This window comes from Amblyomma mixtum, chromosome 2, assembly GCF_055824585.1.
Source record: "Amblyomma mixtum isolate Tamu chromosome 2, ASM5582458v1, whole genome shotgun sequence".
NCBI classification, from domain to species: Eukaryota; Metazoa; Arthropoda; class Arachnida; order Ixodida; family Ixodidae; genus Amblyomma; species Amblyomma mixtum.
The window spans coordinates 92,468,907-92,493,283 of record NC_143013.1 but is presented as its reverse complement, the minus strand read 5'-3'; the positions used below and the strand labels follow the sequence as shown (position 1 = coordinate 92,493,283).

Genomic DNA, 24,377 nt, shown 5'->3' with positions numbered 1-24,377 from the left:
TTTACTCGTACTCGATTTTGTGAAAGGTCGCACAAATGGAAGTGTTTTGGTGATAAGACATTAGCCGTAGTAGTATGGCGTATGTGATGGATTTTGCATAGCAGTCTGGAGCCCTCAAACCTGACGACAGCCGCTTCGTTCCCCCCATGAACCTAGCATTCATCCGCCGGCATGCCTAGTACTTGGTCGCGTATAATCTGTTCTCGTGTAAGCCTGTCGTCGGGATAGATGAGACGTCGGATCTTGTCGGGGCGAACGGCTTCATACGTATGTACAGGTGTTTACTTTCCTGAAATTATGCGAGACTGAAGTCTGATGAAGATGGTCCCTGGAATGCGTACGCCATACGTCGACGACAAACTGATTGCTGCATTCAACAGATCGCAATTGGAACCCTGCGGGAAAGTGAATTTTTCGAAGCTCATCGGCAGTGGCTGCCTGGAGCCAGTGTGCGGGGAGTGCGCCTAGTTGTCCCTATGAGGTAAGCTTATCAATGTGCTGAACACTTACTTGACAGGCATCTGTACTTCTGGCCTTTCTAGGATGCCAATCATCCTCATCAGAATGGTCATTATGAACAAATTTATCTAGTCTGCCAGGTAAAGGGATCATGGGTGCCACGGCGCAGCCCTGAGAGAGAAAATGCACATCCTTATAGCAATCATTTATAGCTACTTAGGAACGGCTAACTATTTGGCCGTGCTGCTTGTTCACAAAGTGAGCGTCTTTTTTGGCTGCCTGACAGGTTCCTACCCCGATGCTCAGTTTCTTGGCAAATTTCGAAGTTGAAAGGGGGCTGGATCCTACCTGAGAAGTGTTTTGTCCTGTAAAAGTTTGCATGGAAAGAAGGCAGAAAAGATTGGAGACAGCTATCGCTGCCTGCATTCATCATCCGTCTTGCTTGCATCAGCTTGAAGAATAGTGGAAGGTTGGGCAGCGTTCTCTCTTCCTTTCCGAACTGATGTTGCCCCGGCGTCTTACCGATCGAGGGTTCTCGGAAGCCATGGTGGCACCGGCGGTGGGCGCATTCGATCGTTCCGTATAGTTTCCTAGGGCAGTTCTTGACGTGGAAGCATTGAAAACGTTGGTCGAAGGTGACAAGGAACACAATGGTGTTGTGGTCCATTCATTTTTGGACCCTATCCGGAGCACTTTTTAACCAAAGGCTTCAAAAAAGTCGGAGCGATGTGAACGCGTTTCTGATCGCGGCGGCGAAGGAACTGAGCAGGTTCTATAACTTCATGCTTTTACAGCTTTTTGTTGGCGTTATTTTCAAACCTAAATTAAACTAGCTTGATGTAGCATTTCAATTTCATGTTCCTTTAGCAATCACTTTATGCTGTGGCTTGTTTCTTTTTGTTAACAACAAGGAATTCACAAGGCATCCTTAAGAGCGGACGTTCCTGCGCACTGTGGCCTCAGTGGTCGTAGCGAACATCTGTCCTCACTTCTGCTGCTCATATTCTTAAGGACGTGTAAGGATGTAAGGACACAAGATATTTGTGGTTCATTTGTAATTAAATGGCAAATTTTGCTATACAAATTGCTTCTTTCATTATAGGCGGAAGCCTACACAAAAAAAATTAGAAATTTTTGCAACAAGTACGGTCCGTGCTCCCTCTTCTTGGTCCTAGAAGGACAAATAGCGTATCTACTCATTTTTGCGTCTGTGCTGCTTATTTTTGACCCCACGGAAAAGCGCACCATTCTTCTTTGTAGCGTAGTTTCCACTTTTTGTCATGTTCAAACTGCTTTGTGGCGGCTTAACAGCGTTGTCATGTGGCTTGATTTCGGCCCCTTCTAAATGTTGCATCAAAATTAGAAGGTAAGCGCCCGTCACGTCAAGAATAGTGATTGTGGTCACAGTTTGATGGGCGTGAATAAAAAGTTACCCATTTTGGTCACTTATGGTATATTCTCCAGGTTGCTTTACCACTCTGACCAAGAGTGCGCAGATCAAGCCGGGGGGTGAGGGCGGGGGGGGGGAGGGGTCGTCTAGAAGAATATGGACCTTTCTAACTTGGGCTACTTGGGCGTCGCCATGCTCCTCGATGGGCTTCTGTGTGCTCCTGACGTAAGCACAGTGGAAGCGGCAAGGAAACTGGCTTCCAACAGTCCGGAGAGGAAGTGTTTTAGCATCCTTTTCGCCTGATGAAAAGGTCTTTGGGATGGTTTTTAAAAGCGATGACGTGACAGAAAGAAAACATGCAAGCGCTTCGTTTGGCACCGACAGTAGCAACGTTCGGTGCATTTTATTTGTAGTAAAAACGGGTCCGTGCTCCATCGTGCGAGAACTCGCTGACAACGAGTGTTTCAACAGCACAGCAACAGGAGTATACTGCTTCGTCACCGTGGTCATTAGACTACAAGTTTCCGAGCTGACACTGCCCCTATGTGCAACCAGAATTCTACTGTCGCTGTGCACGCGCAGATTTTCTCCAGTCTGCACTTTAGTGAAAACAACGACTGCATTTGTACAGGCTCAAGAACGGAGCCGCAAAGATGTCTACTTAGATATGCAGTTTCAATGACACCGCTGAAGCACTTTCGTGTTAAACATTTTCCATGCTTTTAATTGCCGCTGGTGCGCTCGCCTAGCTTTGCGCGTTGATGCGGCTTAGCGCTACAAAGAAAATTTCTTAGCCTCAGGCGTATAACGATGACCCTGGTTGCTTAAAGCCTGAGCAGACTTTTGAGCAGGAACACCGAAACACAGTCGCAGAGGTACTTCGCCTCCCGCCACCTGCGACAGCTCCGTTCTCTATCACCGCCGTGCCGGGGCCGCGGTAGGATTCGTGGGTCCTACCCACGTGACCTAGAGCACCTCAACCACTCGTCGAAGTCGGAGAGTCTCGAGGCGCTTTCAGAGGAATGCGAGCGCTCGAAAACAGACAGGCGACACGTCGAGAGTGCCCGATTACGGCCAGAAAGTTGTGCTCGCGCCTCTCAGAGTAGCCTGGAGCTCTATGAAACAACTAGTAGAAGATACCATTAAGATCACGCCGAGATTATTGCTGGTCTTGTCATAACGTAATACTTTTAATATCGCACTGATGTCATGCTACATTTCGATGCCACCTTCTAGGTGAACGTGGACCGACATTTCGGAAAGTAGTAGCGCATGAACATTTGGAAGCGGTTCAGTGGAGGCCGGCGTGGTCGGTAGTTATATTTTTATCTTTCTAGTCGAGCCAAGGAGCCCATGTTCCGTTGTGGTGAAATGGATACGCAGCCGGGTCTACGGGCGGAACCTCCGCGTTGACAGTTTGAGCCTTGTACTGCTCCAAGGTCTTGTTGAGTGATTCAAGTAGCTGAGAAAAAAGCCAGAAATATATTTGTCGGGTTGTGTGCTCATAAGCACTGAGTAGTCGACTTCACTGCTACTTATTATATCTACATTAAGCATAGAATAACGCATGATTCCTGCACGAGGAACGGTAATCTTCTTTCTCAAATAAGTTGCCACGATAACATGGGGCTGCGACACTGGGGAATTTTATGTACTCGTCGTGTAAAACATACGTTGTTGTGTTGTGGTACTATGCTGGGAACTATAAGTTTCTGCTCTATATTTATTTAGAAAACCAGACATTTCTCCAGAGCATCCAGCGACACAGTCTTCACATTTGCGATAATCTCAGTACAAACATAATTTCGGCGTATGATCCCGTTCCTCGTGCATGCATACATGTCATATACAAAGAAGTTTTATTGTACTTCTTTTTAGATCACAGGTTGCACCCTTTTATGCAGTGATGAGAACAGTACGTTTCATGTAATAACAGAGTACTAAGGAGAGCAACATTTATAAACTATTCTCAAGGGAGCAACGAGGGTGCAGCCACAAATGCAGGTATAGCTTCGCCTTGAAGAGAAAGTAGCTCTTGTTGCATTATTGACCAAACGACGCATATTGCTTTCATCATAACAGCTACTATGGGCTCATTATGAAATCACAAATAAATAACTTATTTTTCCTGAGCAGCATCTTTCTGAGCTAATGATGACATGAATTAGTAATTGCGGCTTCAGTCTTAAGAGCAAGTGTTCAGATCTTCTCTATAGTCTCTAAAGATCCTGTAGAACAAATATTTCATGTACCAACTTCAAATTAAAAATGAAAACAAATATACAGCATCTAACTCTAGTAGCTCTAATGAACGATTAAATTTAAATACAGACACAGGTGTGTCTTCCTCGGCAATGAAAGAACTAGGGTTGTAGACTCAAAGACAAAATAAGCGCAATTTGAAGACACTGTTGCACAAGCATGCTTCACCACTATGTATTCGTTTTGATGCAACAAAAGGTATAAAATAGCGCTGCCGGTTCCAACAATTCCTATAACTAATAATTCTCAAATGCGTCTTTTTTAAAATCAAGAGTCAACCTAAGTGACCTCCAAACGACCCGTAATATAACAAGATTTTGCCACTATCAAAATTTCAATTCTCCGTCATTAGGAAGATGAGTCATAACATGCGCTCGCTGCCTTTTCAGACGAATAAGCCACCACATAATAGTCTACAACCCTGCTAAAAAAAAACACCGGTCATGATCATTATTTTTCTCGTGTCATCTTGAGACTTGAATGACCTACCGCCGGACATTGTAGTCCATACAAATCCCATTTATTTCAAAATTTTCATGAGGCCATAACCCTGTAGTTGATATGCCAATCCCTCGAGTAATGCCCCGTAACTACGGTCATTGAGGAAATAAACAAGTATACAGACATCGGATGCAGGCTTCAGTTGCCATACTGGCGAGCGCATAGTTGACTAGAGTCTATAGATCGTAGTAATTGCACTATGCCTAAGTGCAGTATTCCTCAACTTCTACTTTGCATTTCACCTACAGATATGCTTCCTAGCGCTCTCTTCATTTGGCTTTACATGCATGGAACATACAACTTCCTGTGGCGATAATCACTCACTTGCTTGCCAGAACTTCCGAACGAAAAAATGACCGAAAAAATAACTGTCTGAAGCCATTCTCGTTCTTTGTAAAGATGGATAAGTGCGATACTACGGGATCTCGGCGCAAAATGCAATCCAGAGGTGTATCACAGGTCAGGGGTGTGGGGGTGAAATTAAGATATGTTTAGGCGGATGCGCGTAATTTCGTTCCCTACGGGCCATCATATTTACTTCATCAACACTCTGCGCCGCTCTTCACGTAACAGGTGTGACGGCACACTTCGACAACCACTCAATTCGGACCGCGCGAAAGCGCGTCTCTGAGTGCGCACGTATATTCGCTCCTCTTCTGCGTCGGTAAAAAGCGCTTCCCCTCTCACTCCCTTTGCTCAGTAAATGCTGTCGTTCAAATAAGCGAAGCAGTAGGCCAAATTCATTAGATAAATTGCACATCCGTTTTAGTGTGTCTAGACTTCAGAGACGCTCGTTGGCTCGGCGCTAGTACCTAAGTCGGCCACCACTTCCGTGCTCTTTGCTTTCGCTGCCGGTCGGACGGCGACACGCACCTAGGATGCGTCGCTTACAGTGCGTAAATCATTGGTATTGATAGGCGACTTCAAATAAAGAACGATGGCAAGGCAGGAGTCTTTATCTACTAAATCGGCAGATAGGCAAATGCCTTCAGAAACTAGCGCGTTCTTGCAAGTTGTTCACAACGGATACGTGCAGTACGAAGACAATGCCAACGACTCTGCACTGACAAATAAAGCGTGGATAATTTTTCCAGCTACTGTTGAATTATAGCTTATCTATGTTGTCGTTCTTCCTCTAGAGGCAGGCATTTATCTTGCCCTTGAGAGAAACCACTCATGGACTACAAAAATACGAGCTGCGAAGAACTTTTACTCTCCAGAAATAACAGAACATCACGCGCTGACCTTAAATGCAACGGAGCTGCAATTTAGATTGTTGCGCATGACCTTGTTCCTCTTTACGCTGAGCACTGTTCCCAGTGCTGGATATATCTGGATGACTGCGGTAAATGATAGTTCATTTAACGTTGTTTCTTTATGTCTGTTTCATTTTTAATTTTCCTTTTACCATAAAGCTGAAATATGAGTGAGAGCTTGAAAATAAATTATTTATGGGCCAGTGCATATCATCTCCGATACTTAAGCCTTGCTTGTAATTTTCTTCGTGCTCAGATTTTCAAGCAAGTCACCAAATTGAGATTGGCGACCTTAGTGCCAATAAGCTATACACTCGCGCAATCCAGTGAGCTTAGTGGTTTAAAGCGAGCCTTTAGGTAGAAATTGCCGCTGTAGTTCTACCTTGCCGAATCCCTCATGTTACAACAACAATCTTAGAAAAATATGTTGCCTACCTGATATTATAAAATAGTGTACCTTTGTCCGCGTTCAGTGCGCCTTGCTATCAAATACTCAATTGCAATTATGTTCAGATTATCGAAAAGTTGATCCTGCTGCTCTCCTAAATGCAAGTAAACGGTGTATCCTCCGGAACTTGGATAACAGTTTGCAAATATAAGGCCCTTGTAGTAGGTTTATCACCAACATGACTATTTTGAGCTTTTGGATGTTCGGGGGACTGTAAAGAACTTCATACAAGTTGTCCTCTTAGCAAAAATATTTTCTGCGACTCGCTGGCTATGTTGACAATAGTACGGAAGCAAATGACGATGCCAACCGAACTGGATTTAACTGTTTTGGTTAGAATCGCATGAAAGTCATGACGAAGAGACTGAAAATTCCTCCATGATAACGTTTCGAAGTGAATGGCAGTGTGGCCTGTTTTCAAGAGCGGTGCGCAGAAAGATTTCATTGACGTGCTATAGTTCGCTTGCTCTAATTGCCCAGGTTGATGATATACGCATGCTTTTGTTACTTTAATTTCCTTGATAAGTAAACAGCCGTTTCTGCTTAAGGCAGGAGCTTCTTCAATTTTAACACCTTAATCTGCCCACATAGGACAACTTCATATCCTCCTCAGTGTACCTTCGAGCAACTATGTCGATACTTTCTTGTTTTATAAGCGCCACAGTCCATTTATCCGTACGTAGAACTCAACCTACATTTTCCCGTTCGCCGTCGTAGCATCTAACCATTCGAGAGCAATCTGAAAGATGATGTTTTCGGCAGTGACCTGCGGTAAGACTCGCACTGAATGTACTTGAAGAAAAAAGCGCTCTTCTTCAACCACCGCTGTCTTTTACTACGGAAATCCCCCAAACGGCCTCCTTCTTGGACACATTTAATCGCATCTAGTTCTATTCACATCCTGGGGTGGCCCAGTAGCAGTGGTGGTCATCTGATGATCCGACGATTGCGACATCAAATCCAGGCCATACCGCCAGCGTTTCGATCGAGTCGAAATGCAAGACGTCCGTGTGCTGTGTGATGTCACTACTCGGAAAGGACCCGAAGCGGTCCAATTAAATCCAGAGGCTTCTTCTCCGACATCATTCATCCTGCCCTTTCAGGAGGCTAAAATCGCACACGCTATATCTCTACTCATCTTAAAAGTGTGGATGTCCAGCCTACAAAGTGCTGCCTCCTATAACAACAGCTATGCAAGCGCGGTGCCCTCCAAAAATGGGTAATTTATTAATAATTCAAACACCCTACCTGTTTGTGCGTCGATGCCAGGTTGTTGCACTCGCATGGATCCTCGTCTAGGTCAAACAGGTACACGTTTTCCGAAGACTGGAGGTGCGAGTCGTTGCCGCAGGATTCTTGCGGGCAAGTCAATGTGCTATGTGTCCTCCAGTCCGGAGAAAAAGACAGGTTTTGTGTTCCGTGCAGGGAGCGCAACACCTGCAGATTAAAATCAGCGCTGCTTCCTCGATGCATGGACTTGATTAAGCTGCGTAGCACATGATCACCATGCCTGCTAACTGAAGGCTACCTTGAAGAGGCATCAAAGTGAGGTGGTTCTTAGCGCAGTCACAATTTAAGTTGTCCACTATTATGCTATGGTTAGCATGCACGCCGTATTTTCAGGTTCAATGATCTCGTCGTCTTTAGTGAGTTGAGGGCTACTTTGCTGCGCCGTGACCCCAAAAGAGGCCAAAAGTCACGTCACATCTTTTAATGCCGAGCCACATGGATCGAAAAACTGGCGAACGGCCACCCGTAGGCCGTTCGCCGCTAATCAAGCCCGGGTAGATATGTTCGCCGCCCAATAGCCGCTTGCCAGAAGAGGCCATTGTGAACGCCCTATGAGGGCGCAACCGCGTGTGACTTCCGCCCGCCGGAACACATGGCGACGCCCATCGAAACGGGGCTACGGTAGCGGTGCCTCTCGCTTCTCCACCAATCTTTCGTTTCTGCTACCCTGCGCTTCACGTTCACGGCAGACGAAAAACGCACGAAGGTTTCGCTCTGTTTGACCATGCCCGCGGCAGAAATTTTTAGCGGTTACATTGCGGCAAATTTTTCAGATTATTTCTGAATTTTTTTTAGTTGCTAGGCTTTGAGACTACGCGTTGTTTGACGTCAGAATGCACGTGAGGTTCTAACAGGTTAGTAACGTGTGTTCAGAAACAGGTCACAAAGAATAATTCTTCCTCTTTGTCATCATGAAATAAATTACAGATGACCGGCAACTGCAAAGCTGTTCTTTTAAGAATTTTGCAGGCTATATAGAATCAAACCGCTTCGAACCCTGTAATCAAGGCAAGAAAACTGCTGAGCCTCTGCGGCGCAGTACTTCTTGAGTATAGCAAGGTACCTTCCGCCATGGCGCTCTTTGGACGAAGCTGACCTTGAGACATCAATTTCATCATCTCTACCATCGTCCTCCATCTGGTCACAGATGCCGTGCAAGCCGCATTCACTTAAGTACTGTGGAGTATGTATCAACAGCATAATCCGAGCCCGTAAATTATGACTTCACCCTGCGGAGAAAATGTGCGCCACTATCCATGACCGATCGAGGGTTTTATTGGAAAGATGCGCCACTAGTCAGAGGCACGAAGTGTGGCGGTCGCAGCGTAATCCCATGCAGTGCAAGCAGCTCGGTTAGGTATTCTGACAATACCCATATCTGAAAATAATAATTAAATTTAGTAGCAACCACAAAAGCGTATCCGCGATATTCCTCATGTAGTTATTAACTTTTCAATATCTCAAAGAAGCGTTCTCGAGAACATCGTTTGCATTCGTGCGTGGAGGAAAAATGGAGACGAAGAAATGTGAAGTTGCTCGAAACTGAAGGGCAGCATCTTTTTCTCAGCGATCGACATTTTGAAATTTGAGCATTTCGATAAGTGAATTTCATTGTCGCGCCAGGCGTCATTCCCGGCGCGAGATATACCAGTTAGCCAGGGCCACTGAGCACGTTTACTCATTTCGATCGAGCGAACTATATACAGGGTGTTTCACCTAATATTTTAGAAAATTTTAAAAATAGGCTTTTTAGTTAGAAGAGCGCTATTTTTCAGCGTAGCATTATCAGCGGTGTAGAACATCAGAATGCAGCTAAGACTTGTAAAAAGTTGGCTGGTTAAGTAATATTGAATTGTTAACTTTTTATCTATTACAGTTAGTCTCCTTGCTGAAAAAAGCGACCTTCTAACTCAAAAAGCCTATTTTTTAACATGGTGCAAAATCTTAGGTGAAACACACCATATAAGGCATTAATGCAACGCGCGCGGTTCTTTCACGGACTGTGTCGTCGCGTTAAATTCTGCCTCTGATTGCGCCTGCAGCGGCTGCACCACAAAGGGGCATTTCCGCTGCAATTATTAACAGTTCACAAAGACGTCTTACCCCTAACAAGCCAAAGCAGCGTGAACGAAACACATTTCTGCCGTCTTCTTCAGTTTTACTAAGTAGCTCTAAAACATTAGCTGGGACACTTGAACTTACGTGCGAGTGATGCGAAATCATTCCAATTTTATGCTTGGTTTATTCCGATTGTGTTACAGTTATATTTTAGTCCTGTACTAATTCTGTGCTATTCCCTTCTAGTAGTTGTAGTTGTAGGAGCTAGTGCTTACTATTACTTGGTAAAATTTGGCATTATTCCGCCTTTCATGACATCGCACCGTTTCGATCAATAGCAAGTTTTGTAGCACCGCCACTTTTTTGGCGGCGGTGTGTTTTCATGTCGATGAACCAGGTAGTCCTTTCACATTTGTGAACGCCATGACCTATCCGCTGTCATGCACGGGCTATGCATCGTCGGCATTCTGGACAAGACGTGGCTTTCTAGCTATATTGCTCATGAAGTATTTGAGTGCGAATGCACTTACAAGTTTTCTACCATGACCATAATTTGCGGCCAGGTGGTGGTGTATTGACAGCGGTTGGAAAATCTTATTTCTAATACTGTGCATATTCTCTGCACAACACTGTGCATTGTTGGCTTTTACCAAATCGCAAAATTATGTCATCGGAAAGTTAAATAACCTTTTTTCCGTAGCCCTATTCTCTGTATTTAAAACAACTTCTGCACTTGAGGGAAGCCATACAAAATAAGATGCGCCTTCGCTGATACCACTGCTTACATCTATGGTGTTTCCAACAACCGAATGAAGCTTAAAAGTTTGAACATGCACTGCAGAATTTCTTGGGACGGCACTGCGCACACGAACAAACATACACTGGAAAGAGCAGAAGAGAGAAAGAGCGCAACGCCATACCAAGAAAGCTATGCACCAACTTGACGCAAGCCTGCAAAGCCGAGCGTCGGCTCTACCTTCCACCCCATCCCTACCTCGACCATTATCATCAGACACTTTGGAGGCGGCTTCAAACACACACCTTACCCTCCCCTTATATACGCTCACGCTATCACCAAGTCTTCACAAACCCCTCCTGTACCCTCTGCCACCACCCCAAAGCCACTCTAGATCAAATCCTTTTCCTCTGCCCGGCGGATCCTCCCCCGCGGGGCCTGGAGCACCTTACCACCTGGGAGGCATGGGAGACCCTACTGCGTTCTGAGGACCCGGCCAAGCAAGCCATCGCCACCGGCCGGGCTGCCAGCGTCATGAGCCTCCGGCACATGAACGTTTGAGTGCAGTGGGGCCGTGCGGGAGCCCACGGACCTGTGTGTCCCAAACTCCCCAGTTGTAAAGAAAGTTTTCACCACCACCAGCACCAACTCGCTCAGCAAGAAGTTCTTCTGCATGCACTGTAGAAGCCGCTGCATAATGGTATATTCACTGAGTGCCATATTTGAAGGGACATACGCACCTCAGCCACTTTGCTTTCCTCCATGAGCGTGTCCAGATCCTTCCAAGGCCTCTCGCCGCCGGGAATTGTGTAGCGCTGGTCAAACGTTGCGCTGCGCGTGGCACCAACGATGATCTTATAGCGGTCTCTTCGCACTCCGGCTAGGTTATCTTGAGGGTCGATGACATACACTACTTCGCGGCGTGGTGAAGGCTCGTCTCGGGAGAGTGCAGCCCACATGTCCTTACCATCCAGCGGCCCAAGGTCGCTTATTGAACCCCCTGTCGAGCGAAACATTGCATTAGATGAAAAATATGTTACCAAGGCATTAAAAGATAGAAAGAACCTGTTTCACTGGAACATTTCTGTAGATGAAGAACAAATTTCTGACACCTGAAAGGACATAAACAGCCTGTGTAGCAAAGATGGAGCGAAAGAAAATACAATGAGAAATTTGGAGGCATCCGCGTAACGGCCCAACGTTTCTATCTCAAGAAGCAGTCACAAGGAGGCGCTTTACATCAGTCTTCTGCTGCTTTCAGCGCAGCCTGAATTCGTCGATAGTTTGAGCCAGCACACTATTTTGGATCAGCGGCTTGTCTCGTTTGTGGCACCTGCGATGCCAAGGTAACGATTTGGACGGCGCGAAGAAGCACGGTTGCGTCTTCCTCGCGTGTCTTGAACGCGCTCGATTATGGGTGGCACGAATATACGCTTGTCTACCCCTCTGACAAAGGGTCGGGTCGTGTTATCGGCGATAATTATCCCGGAACTGACTATCTTGCCACCCTCGTACTGGCTTTTTATAGCTCTTTTTTCTTCTCTCCCCACGTGTGGATAGCTCAGGACTCGTCGGGTCCGGGTTTACATCTTTGTGGATTCCAAGGCCATTACTCTCTGGGCTAATATCACACCCACCGTATGACCCCGGTAGTTAAACACGTGCATACTAGAGGATAAATAGCATGCGATTGGGCTGTTCTTCGCCAATTTGTGAAACAGAGACGCCGATCAGTAATGACTGTTCCACGCCTCTATTTTTGTTTCAGTTGTACCCACCCGTCAAGACGCGATTCCGTCACACCCTCAACTTCTTCGCTTATTTCTACGCAGTAGTACCCAGGGTCTTTCAAACATGTCAGAGCTTTTCTTTTGGAGTCGTCTACATTTTTCAGTGGAAATTAAGATTGATTGTTTGTGTGGGAACTGCAGTAAGGACATTTTTATGTGGCATGATTAAATATCCACGCGGCCAAGAGCAACACGTGCATGTCCTACCGGACACTGCTTTGCACTGATTCGTTGTCTCCAACCCTTTACAATTGTAGCTACCTTGAATTAATTGGCTTCCCGAGTCACAACCCCACCGGCCAGTTTTTTTGTAGATGAAACTTTACAATCACCACAAAAATTTGAGATCTGCGTATTGATAATTTTTTATAGTTTTTGCGCGCATAGCAGCCGTATATATTTACGTTTTAGTCAGTTATAATAACGAATCACCGCTTTTAGCCGCTGCCCGACTGCCCGCCCGCCAACCACCTTTTGCCTGCCTGCCCGTGCCTGTCCGCATGCCCGTGCCTGCTCATGCCTGCTCGTGCCTGCCCGTGCCTGCCCGTGCCTGCCCGTGCTTGCCCGTGCCTGCCCGTGCATGCCCATGCCTACCCGTGCCTGCCCGTGCTTGCCAGCCTGCCTGCCCGTGCCTGCCCATGCCTGCCTGCCTGCCTGCCTGCCTGCCTGCCTGCCTGCCTGCCTGCCTGTGCCTGCGTGCCCACCCGTGCCTGCGTGCCCACCCGTGCCTGCCTGCCAACCCGTGCCTGCCTGCCCGCCCGTGCCTGTCTGCCTGCCCGTGCCTGCCCGCCAACCCACCTGCTTGTCGGTCTGTCTGTCTGTCCGTTTGTCTGGTCTAGGGTTCGACGGCATACCGTCTAGTCAAAAATCATGGCTTGATGAGATTCACTGGTCACCGACCATGGTCAAACAAAAATGACGTTTCGGGAGGGCTACGGCTCCCTTGTTCCGGAAACGTCATTTTTATTTCACCATGGTGAGTGACCAGTGAATCTCATCAAGTCCGTTTGTCTGTCTGTAACCGGGTTGTGGGAAACTGCCAAAATGTGTGTGCATAAATATTTTGGTTGTTTCAGCGAACACTTTCAAAAATTTTCAAAAGGAGGCTATTGTGGTAAAAGTATGGCTTTTGCGGCATAGTATTACCAGTGTTGGCGGACAGCAGAAAACCGGTGAATCATCTTAAGTAGTAAGTTGGTTTTTTTAACTAGTTTCGTTAGGCGCCTAGTTGCAATTAGAGATTTGTAGCCGGTCGTTAGTAATAGCCATATCAGTTCTTAGAATTTTGAAGACACGATTACCCTCACCGCTGTGTCTCGACAAAATCTGGTGACGTCGCGAGAAAATACATGCGGTTTTGAAAGCATGCAGGAAAAGCAACCCCTCTAGTGCATGTAACTAGTCGAAAAAGCCAAATTTCGTCGAGACACAGCGCCGAGGGTAATCGTGTTTTCAAAATTATAAAAACTGATATGACTATTTCTATCCGTCGGCTACAAATCTCTGATTTCAACTAGGCGCCTAACACTATTAGTTAAAAAATTCGTTATTAAAAATTAGTTAACCAGCTTACTACTTAACACGATTCAATGGTTTTGTGGTGTTCGCCAACACTGGCAGTACTATGCCGCAAAAACCATATCTTTACCCCAAAAAGCCTCTTTTTGAAATTTTTTGAGTGTTTGCTGAAACACCCGGTATACCACTTGCCAGTACACACCGGGTTGTGGGCAAGCTGTCCACCATGGCAGGTGGCAGTGCAATTAATCATTGGTCGCGAGAGCTTGATGTGGAAGTGGACCCTTTGTCTCACGAGCCCCATAGATGGCAGTCTCTTCCATGGCAGGGGAGTGGCGTAGCTCTTAACCTTAAGCTGCACCACTGCGCCGGGAGGGGTATGAGGACCCCCAGGTATTTATGAATGTAAAGTAGAAAATGACTAAGTCTGCATTTGTGAGCATTCACTCATTCTCGATATCCGAACCACTTCCCTCCGTTAACAATGCATCCGACGACTGCAACCGAAGTGAAACCGAAACGCAGTGCACCTAATTCGCATTTGGCTGAAGTGCTTTTTACTGCTAAGCACTGTGAACGACTTCCTGTTAAGGTTTTCCTCTCTCTAAAATTCGGTTTGATATTGCGGTTGATTATTTCCTGGCATGACTTTGCTCCTCTGAGTGCAAGTTTACAGACAAGTGGTATTCTTCTGTGACACATCGTGTGGCTTGCAATGTATTCCAAGCGCTTTAAATCTCCTGAAGTCAAGATTTCTTGCCCTGCCCCGTTAAGTATGTCGAAATTCCACGAATGCTACACGATGTGCTGTCACAAGGATTAGAAGCAAACCCTCAGAGCTCTAAACTTTTGACAGGGGCTGTACTTCAGCATATTTTGTAACTTCATGCCATACACAGCGTGTCCTACATCGCCTCTTGTTATGCATCGCCACTGAGTCGTCGTCTTGAAAGATGTGAAAACTTTCTAAGAACGATGGAAACGTTGAAAGCAAGTGGAAGAAAGGGCGAGCCACCTCACTGCAGCTTTCCACCCTCCGTGCAGTGCGATGTTTGCGAAGGTTTTGACGTTGTTGAACGGCAAATGCAGTTCCAATCAGAGGTCTCATAAAAGTCGTCGCATTCCTTAGTCCCAGGGGATTGCGAAGAAGTCCACATAGTGGTTACGGTATTTACTTACGGGCTCACGCATATAGGACACTTACTGGTCTGTCTGAATGAAAGTTAAATGCTATGAGATCTAACAAATGAGAAGAAAAAGCTTTAAAATTTCTTAATGGCTTGAGCTGGTTTGTTAAGCAGTCGTACTTAGCAGAATTGTATTTTGCTATAAGGAATATTTGTGGTTCTGTAGTGAAGCGCTTGCAAAAGATGTTATGCACTAAAAAGAAGGGGAGACAACTCACGATGGTGCTTGGGGGTGCAGCAGAACGCTTGTTCATGTTTTAAAGTAGCTATTGTTCTACGAAAGAATATTGCCAGTCAAAATACGAAAAAATAGGAGCCAGTAAATGTGTTGCGCATTTGGTAAAAGCCGACTGCAAAAGTCAGTGCTTGCAACTTGACGCTGAAGTATATTGAATATAGCGAGAAATTTGGAAACATGCTGCCTACCAGCCAGTGCATAGAATGTAGGCAGCCAGTCAGTGATGTGCATGAGCCGTTGAGATACACGTCGAGATTTGTCGATCAGTGGCGACCAGATGAAGCCGGCCGCCCGGCAGCCACCCTCCCAGGCGGAGCCCTTTATCCCGCGCAGAGGCCAGTTGATCCCTCGGCTGGCGAGGTAGCCTCCAGGAACACCGCCGTTGTCGGAGCTGAAGACAATCACGCTGTTTTCTAGCATGCCGGCCTCGCCGAGCGCACTCACCACGCGACCAACGGCTTTGTCCAACGAGTCCACCATGGCTGCAAGAATCAGGAGATTTGCTTCTTGTAGCGAATAGCAACCGACCCAAGTGCCCCGCCGCAGTGGCTCAGTGGTTATGGCGCTCGGCTGCTGACCCGAAAGACGCGGGTTCGATCCTGGCCGCGGCGGCCGAATTTCGATGGAGGTGAAATTCTAGGGGTCCGTGTACGATGTCAGTGCACGTTAAAGAACCCCAGGTGGTCGAAATTTCCGGAGCCCTTCACTACGGCGTCCCTCATAGCCTTAGTTGCTTTGGGACGTTAAACCCCAACAAACCAACAAACCAACCAACCGTCCCAAGTGCAAAAGTTACACAGATAACAAGGAAATGCGCTGTCGCGATATGATATAGGGCTTCTTCGGCAGAGAAACTACTTTAAACAAAAGCAAATCCTTCTTGAAGCCAGAAAAGGTGGCTGAAATAAAATAAAACCGTTATCAACAAAAAAAAAGATGGTATTGGTAGCCAAACTGCTGTTATTAATAAACTGTTTTCTTGCGTTCGGTTTGCTGGAGCTTGCCTGCATCAGTTTCCAGTTCCCGACGAGGATCACAAAGAACTATTCGTTTTTGACATTACTGGGTTCAATCGAATTGCGGAAAAAAAACTGCACCATTCTCAGCCCAATTTCGCTGCGATAAACACGTCCTTTGTTTATGAAAAACAAAGATGTAGTCCGAATGTACTAAATTTTTTGAAGCAAGAATTTAATAGCTTTGTTTTCAGTGTTCCTACAAATTAGCGCCTTAGGTGTCCTTCCGTATCTGGAGACTACTTCACTGTGTAAGAACAACACAGCTGGCGCACTTTCTTGCTTCGAATTGCTTGCTTTCGGTTTGCTTGGAAAACTACTATTTCTCTTATTAAAACTTTAGCAAAATGTATGATGGGTCAGTCAAATTAATCACTGCCCACCACACAATAGCTGATGCTCCTCAAAAAGACAGCAATGAAAACACCCTCTCCATTTCATGTGCTCGAACAGAGGTGTCTTGCCTTTATTTTCTTCAAAATCTTTGTTCGCTACATATTTGGATGTGTTTCCTGCATTTCAGGTGTGAAACCGTGCGGCTGTTGTAGTGTAATTTCCTAGTAGTAGGAAAAGCGGCCGCCGGCGCTGCCGCCTTGGCGCACTGCCCTTTGAGTATTAGTGTCATATCCGGAAGTAAATTTATTCCTCGCACGCACATTTAATGTTCTACGTTTCCGTTTATAACGAGCCCGAACATTAAGACTAATTTCATTCGTCATGGCTAGGGGGTCGTGTTCGCGACTTTGTTTTCCAGCTTGTGTTGCGGTATGCTTCACAGAACAGGTTCATCGCGACAGCTGACCCTAAAGCGTGCCACAGTCATACCGCTATGGTTCTGTTTTCCCCTTAGTTTTGGGAACTAGTGGCAGTGGTGCTTCACTGCGGGAATTTGTTCTACCAGCAAATTTTTCGATCCTGAGCTCACTTACCGGGCAATATTTTAACGTTTACAGCGAGGCGGACCGTATGTACTTGATGTAGCTCAACTAAACGACGATTGATTGAAAAACGTTATTTAATCGACTTCTTAGTTTTGGTTTCAGGTCACAAGAAGTATATACTGCAGATTTGAAGGTCTTCAACGTCGAAGCCGACCCGAGTTAAATTTGTGGTTCATTGTTGCGGTTCAAAATATTGAGCATCGAATATACGATTTTCAAGCTCGTTGAGTTGGCCTTTTCGCAGTTCACACTGACAGAACGGTTACTGACAGGTTACTTCGGCTAAAGGGTAGCCAACGGATATGCAGCACAGGCTGCAGAGGTTGATCCTTTCGACCACCGGGGCAATAAATAGCCTGCATCAGAGACTACATACATAGAGACAGCTTGGAAGAGTAAGATACTGGGTTTGCCGCTCGTAATAAGCGACTGAGGTTCACGCCGCGCTTGTTTTATCAGTGTTGCTGGTGTTGCCTTATATTGGTAATGGCCAGCGCTAGAGGAGATAAAAGGCATAGGAGAATAATTAGAATAATTTGCTGGGACGGAATTTGGCGAGAAGACGACGGATTGTGTGCGTCGAGAGAGGTTGGTGTTTCTTTTAATTCGTTTACTTTCGCGTTTTGCGTGCATGTAAGCTATAAAGTAATTAAAAAAATGCATTATTGATATTGCAATACATATTGCTCACCTCATGTGAGACTCTTGCAGGAGGGAATTACATGGTCAGTTGTAATGATTGAAAAGAATATATGAATAACCATGAACCATTATAAATGAAAGAGAACAAAATGGCAAAGGTTAAGCAGAACTACAAGTGGTAACTAATCTAGTAGTTTAAATCTCTAGCATAACTATAAAAGGGCATAAAATAACATGACGGTGGGTTACGTCTTGCAGAACGCAACAAAAGAGACCTGAGGTTTCTTAAAACGCAATAGAATTAAAGCCGAATACAGTAAGGTACACTTAATTAGATACAAAGAAAATATTGTTAGTAGGTGCATGGTTGCACAGTTGGACTACAGAGCTCAAAAAGGAATAACAAAAGTGCAATAGTTAATGGCAACGAAAACGAAACGATCGAAGAATCTTGATAATTATGTATAATGCTCTCGACTACAGATAGAAAGAGTTTTAATGACTAACTGTTAGTAATTCAAGGATGTACACTGTTGCATTCTCTAATTCCTGAGAGGAAAAATGGGCCTTGAAAGCAGGCATTATGAAAGTGATATTCCTTAAGTGTATGGGAATATTTATGACCTGTTAGTCTAGCTCAAGGGAATAAAATATATTTTCCAGTGTCTAGTTTTAAGAATGCGGGGGTACGGTGGCCGCTGCTGGCAAAGGACAGGGTTAATTGGAGAGGCATGGGAGATGCCTTTGCCCTGCAGTGGGCGTGTCAGGGTGAAGAAGATGATGCGTTTTAAGTGGTGATGATTTAGTTGGTACATGCTACTAAGCCGCCCAAGTTTAAAATTAGCATTCAGTTTGGAGTACCTTTTTTTTCTATATTTCAGTTAATGAATCGGTTGTTTTGTATTGGTTAAATATAAAAATGACTGCTTTTCTATGGGCTGCTTCCAGCATAATTATATTTATTTTATTATACGGCGACCAAACAACCTTACCATATTCGAGAACCGATAACTAAAGTGCTGTCAGCTAACAGTTTTAGTTTTAGAAGGTGCTAATCGCAGGCGACGTTTAAAGTAAGAGTTGTTTTACGGCTGCTGTGGTAATCTCATTGATGTGTGCATTCCATCTCAACTCATCTTTGATTAGAAATCCGAGATATTATTTACGTTCAGTGGCTGTACTGATGCGCATGTCGTTAATTGTGTTTAATAATTCCGATTTATGTTCCCTTCTTGTTATTGTCGTGCGAGCGGTTTTATTAGGTTTAGAGTCATCTGGCAGTCGGTGCATCATTGTGTAATAGTTTTAGTGCATTCTTAAAAGTTTAATGGTAATGAAATCTGTTGATGTCCTCATAGATGATGCAATCGTCACCGAAGAGACGTATGTTAACGTTAAATTAACCGTTAAATCGTAGATAAAAATAAGAAAAACCACAAGGGCGCAGACGCAGCCCGGGAGGCACACCTGGTAATGTAATTTTATGGCTGCCACACGAGAAATTCTCCTCAAATTTCCACTAAAAAAGACATGATTCCTCCTTATCTTGTATAAACACCTACAATATATTTCGTCTCCACGGTCGATGGAAGCCAGCTCACCGGCGTAAATTGTCCGGTTCTCTTCTCCGATATAAGGAAACTTCTCGATGTTCTCTTGCGGTGCTTGAAGATGATTGTTGTTGTTGCCTGAATGTGGGGCCTGGTGGCTCAGGTAGAGAAACTGTGGCTGCATTATGGAAAACGCTCAAATTTTATGCATGATGTAAAGGAGTGCTGTAACTAGCCTCCGCAGGAGCAAGTTTTTGCAGACATAAAATCAGAAATATTCGCCGCGTGCCAGCCTTGACGTATCACCTCATTCTCAAGAAAGTGGTGGCATCGCCTTTGAGAAAGACAGCTTGATTAATCTCAAAGAATTGTTACCGGATTATAATAAATTACGTAATAAATCCTGCACCACTGGCATACTTAGGCGGTCTATTTTTTCCAGCGGCTTGTATCTATACTTCCACTCTTGTGACCGCATTAAACATGTCTTTTCTCGTTCTCAGCATATTATATGGTAACGAAGTTAGTCCAAGCCAGATGACCTTTATAGAAAGGCCAAACGTTGTGATCAGTTCAAGTGTTTCAACGGGAAAGCGCATTAGCAAGGGGAGCAATGCAGGACTTGATTTCTATTATTTAACAGAAAAAAGGCAATGATACATGGCATACATAAATAGATTTCCAGGTAAAACGCAGCCTTGGCGCCGGCCACACCAACGGGGTGTCGTTTCTTCTGACCCAGAATTTTCCTCAGTTAAGTATATTAACAGACCTTTGAAGTGTCCAATGTTTTGATGAGACGCACTGCTTTTTCTGCATACAGGTCTGTGCTGTAGTGGCCGGAGGCAGTTCGCTCGGGCTCCGTGCCGTTCCAGAAGTCGAGCCCTGAGATGCTCTCGTCGTCCTGGATTCCCAGCAAAGCAGAAAGATACGAAAAACGAAGATATGGAAAAGGAACACCCAGCACCATGTGTGGACGCCAGCAAGTTCCTTACTGCGCATGGAGACTTATGAAAAGACACCGCTATAAAAAGACATCTTGCCGGTGTGTGCGGAGAGGAAAATGCCAATGATATCACTAAATAGGAAACAACGGCGTGCCCACCAAAGTTGACACCATCATCCACCCACTGGCACTCATTGAAGCCACTCATCAGAAACCTTTCATTTTGATTTTCATTATATTATGTTGCCTTTAAACGGTCACTCCCTCATTTAATGTCTCATAGTGGGACCTTCGTGGAAATAAACAAATATGATATAACTCTCTGGTGAAGACAGTGCTAAGTGGGCAAGAAAGGCAGGGGCTTCAATATGAGCTGCAGCGGCATCGTGCAGCCGCACAAACATTGGCGAGATAATAGTTGGCGATGTAAAGGTTTCCTAGGTAATGGCACAATGTTTGGCGAAAGAGAATGCCATTGTACGCCATCTTAGTAGTACACGTTTCTTTGGGCGCAAAAACAGTTAAGCTCTGAGGAGATATTTTCGAGACTTACTACGTACATTAAAAACTAGTATAATAAATACGTTTGCAGTCGCGTTCTGAACCCGCCACGAAGGGAAATCCCATATTTCGATACCCATTCGTGTGGTGTAAATATGCGCTGGCCAACCTTTTGCGTTCCCTGTATTCAGTAGCGTCCACTATCTTTCTATCCGTACCTTTCAGGACCGAAATTCAAGTTGACGTTAAGTAATTGCACTGTCTCTGCCTCTTCTATATTTCAGTTCTGTAAGCTGGTGCAAAATCGGAAACGCACACTTTCACGTGATATTGGCTGATTTAGGGATGAAAGAATGAAAATGTTGCCGGGACGTCAGACGGCAAGCAGGACTAAATCTGCGATACACATACCTCTAACATCAGAACTTGTTGTTTCGCAGTAAAAGCTAAAAAACGGAGTAACGATGAACAATGAGTAAAACCGAAAGAATACTGCAACGGGTAGTACGCCAGACGACGATGTGAACGGAGTGTCTCAGTGACAGACATGACCTTTGCCCATTTATGCCCTGTGCGCTCTCTATTGGCTGTGCGTAGCAGCCGTAAGACAGAGTCCCCCCCTTTTCGACGGATGCATTCATGACAACGATGGCCACCCGCTTCCGTCCCGACTAAACTGCCCAGATTCACGACCTTGAAGTGCATTTCTCGCGCATTTTGGACCTGAATAACATCGCTCTAGGCCAAGCAGACGGCAAGGCGCACTGCATCGGTACCAAGAATGCCCCTCCTATCCGCCTCCGGCCATACCGTATCTTCCACGCCAAACCATAGGTGATCAGCGTCCAGGTTATCCAAATCTACCACGAATCGACGAGCCCCTTGACTGTCACTTAGGTCTAAAATTCTTCTCCACCACACACTTTCGATCTGTCTGCTGGTAAGTTTCAGGAAGTGGTTCAAGAATGTTAGAAGATCGTATCTGTAACGTCTGATGGGCTGCATCAATTTAAATTGATGAATTGCTGATTATGCAACGCGCCAGCCATCCTGGAACATTTGATCGGCCCCCTGCTGCAAGGATTTAAGAGGTCCACCTGCTAGTACAATCTGGACGAGGCGATTCCCTTCTTGCCGACATTTTTGCCACACCTCAGCGATCTTTCGAAGATCACTTTTGTAAGGGATCGTTAGTGTACGCGGGGCCATCGGAACGCGGCTGGGGCTGCTCAAAGCGAAGCGTCTCCTTTCTTGGAACGCGGCCGCTCGCGAACGCGCCGGGAAGTACGGGTGTCCCCCCACCTCGCGGTACCGATTCGCACACGTGCTGGCACAGATGTGTATTTGTGTTTGTTTTATTTTTATTTTGTGGTGGAGGGAATGTTCTCTGCACGTACTGGCACGACCGTGCGTTTGTGTTTGTGGATAGGGTGTTTTGCCCTACAGAAGCTGGAGGGCTGGCCAGGCTCTTGATAAACCAATCATGTGAACATTGTAACATGATTGGAAGCTACGAAATGTGGGCCGGGCCTTTAGGGCTTTAAAACCGGGCCCCGGAGCTGGAAGCGGGGGTTCTGCGCTAAGGTGAGATGCTACGCATCTTCGGCTACGCCGAGTAGGGGCCTCCCCTAGTATTAGCCAGTTCCGCCTTTTTGGATGTTTTGTCTCTTTTTGCCGTTTAATTTGTCTCGAGTGCTTATACTTGTATCTAATGTAAATATCTGTATATAAATCTTCAGTTATTACCTTTTTTATCCCTGCGTCTCAACTCATCTTGAGACCGTCTATGACGGGGCACCCCTGGTGCGAAGAAATAAGCTTCAGTCTTCGAGTTATAACCAACCGTCTCTGGCGGCGCACCCCTGGTGCAAGGAAAGAAGAAGAACCTGTGAAGCTTTACTGGCGCAGTCGACAGGATCCTGCGGCCATCGGAAGACGGCGCAGGAAGAAGATTGAACGAGGGAGAAAGGTGACGATCAGGCAACAGGAGCGTTCGAGAAAGGTCCTGCGGAGAGACGGCGGCAAGGACGTAAGGACCACGGCAGTAGTCCACCGACGCGGGGCTGCGTCCGATCAAGGAAGCAGCGCGTCGAGAACTCGACGGTCACCGGCGGGTCGCAGCAAGTGACGACAGCGGGCACAGGACCAGCGGCGTGCGGCAGCTCATCGCAGCGTGCGGTGAAAGTGGTGGTGGACTCCGACACCAGGAAGCTGGCAATGCGGATCGACGCATCGAAACCGTGAGTTTCCTTGGTCGCATTGCTCACGTCCCTGTGCGTGTGTTCGAGCCGGTAGGACAGTTGAGGGGTACATACGGCGGTATGGAGGGTTATCCATGCCGGCCCTCACTCGATGTGAGGTATCGAGTGGAATTGGCGAAGGCGCGCTTAGCTTACTATCAGTCTGAGCTTGCAAAAGTGAATGGAGGAAAGGCGCCACTATGCGAGGAAAAACCTCTGGATTTGCAGGCGTTAGAAGCAAGGCGCCAGCAGCTAGAGCTCGAGTTGGCTAAGCTCAAAGAGTCTACGAGAGCTAGTCAACTAGCCAGGGAGAACTGCTCCGAGTCCCGAGCGGAGAGGACGCCAGTGCTGGAAGGCAAAGGCCTGTCAAGTAAAGGTCAAGAAAACAGCCAGGCAGAAGTAAGAAGTGAGTCAGATTTCTGCGAAGCTGGAATCGCAGTTGAAGAAAGTATCGTGACGAAACGCAGCGTCGCGGTATTAGAGGCGGTGAACGCGCACTCCGAGGATCCGGCCGCCCAGGTTAGCTCTACCCCAAATGACACCAGGGACGCGGACGCGAGTTCAGGATTGTTGGAAATCACTCTAGTTCTAAAAACGCGGTCTAAAGCGAGCTGCGAAAAAGAGCATTTCGTTCAGCATTGGGCGGTCGGTAAGGACAGACGTCAGATCGACGAGCGAGTGTAAGGAGGAAGTCTGGCGTTGCTGCAACCGCACACTGTGTCGGGCATAGGGGATGAAGTGTCCCATAGCGTTGGTGGTGGCAGGAGCATCCCATCCGAGGCAGAGAGCGGAGGTAGGCCTGTTGGGCCGATCAGACCGAGCGCCGCGCGGCTGTCAAACGCACCCAACGGGTGCCCGATCAGTTCATTCGAGGACGGGGAGATGCACGGCGATATGCCACTGGGCCAGCGGGCGCTGATCAAGCACGGAGCGGCGGTTTCAAAGTTTGCTCGTGCAGTAAAGGTGCAGATGGCCCCGGGCGAGGTGGAGTGGCAGGAGGCAGGTGCGTGGCTTTCACCTTGAAAGTCGGCGCGTGGAACAGTTCGTTCCGTACTGCAGTACGCCAGATCAAGTGTAGTAAAACCGGCCTCACTGGTACGGTTAGACTGACAAGGGGATATGCCCCTTGCGCAGGGCGCGGCCCGTGCTGGCGTGCCGGAGAGAGAGCGTGCCCTCGGGGGCGTCGTGTGGTCAGGGATTTGGACCCATCGAGGGCTGGCATGTGTTTGATCCTGGAAGGCACCATGTGTTGAGTTCTTGCCCCGCTGTGGCACCAGCCTAATGAGCCGAGTGGCAGATAGGCGTTAATTGTGTTGAGACGCGTAGTGGCTCGAACGCACACAAGGACGCTCGGTGCGACTAAGGAGGCTCACGTGGCCACTTACGGACGTCGTGCGAGTGCTACTGA

At 46.5% G+C, this 24,377-nt stretch overlaps 1 protein-coding gene across 1 annotated transcript in view; it reads right to left on the bottom strand.

Moving 5' to 3' along the window:
- Positions 1-3,182: 3,182 nt before the first annotated feature.
- The window catches only part of LOC149360179 (arylsulfatase B-like), a 37,868-nt gene continuing 16,673 nt past the window's right edge, over positions 3,183-24,377 (bottom strand). Inside the window, exons 7-12 of the mRNA XM_089567796.1 lie at positions 20,055-20,186; positions 19,334-19,460; positions 15,322-15,615; positions 11,141-11,400; positions 7,565-7,753; positions 3,183-3,311 (exon numbers count right to left, since the gene is read on the bottom strand). Of these exons, the coding sequence (XP_089423922.1) occupies positions 3,183-3,311; positions 7,565-7,753; positions 11,141-11,400; positions 15,322-15,615; positions 19,334-19,460; positions 20,055-20,186 (1,131 nt within the window). The remainder of the gene's footprint in view (positions 3,312-7,564; positions 7,754-11,140; positions 11,401-15,321; positions 15,616-19,333; positions 19,461-20,054; positions 20,187-24,377) is intronic.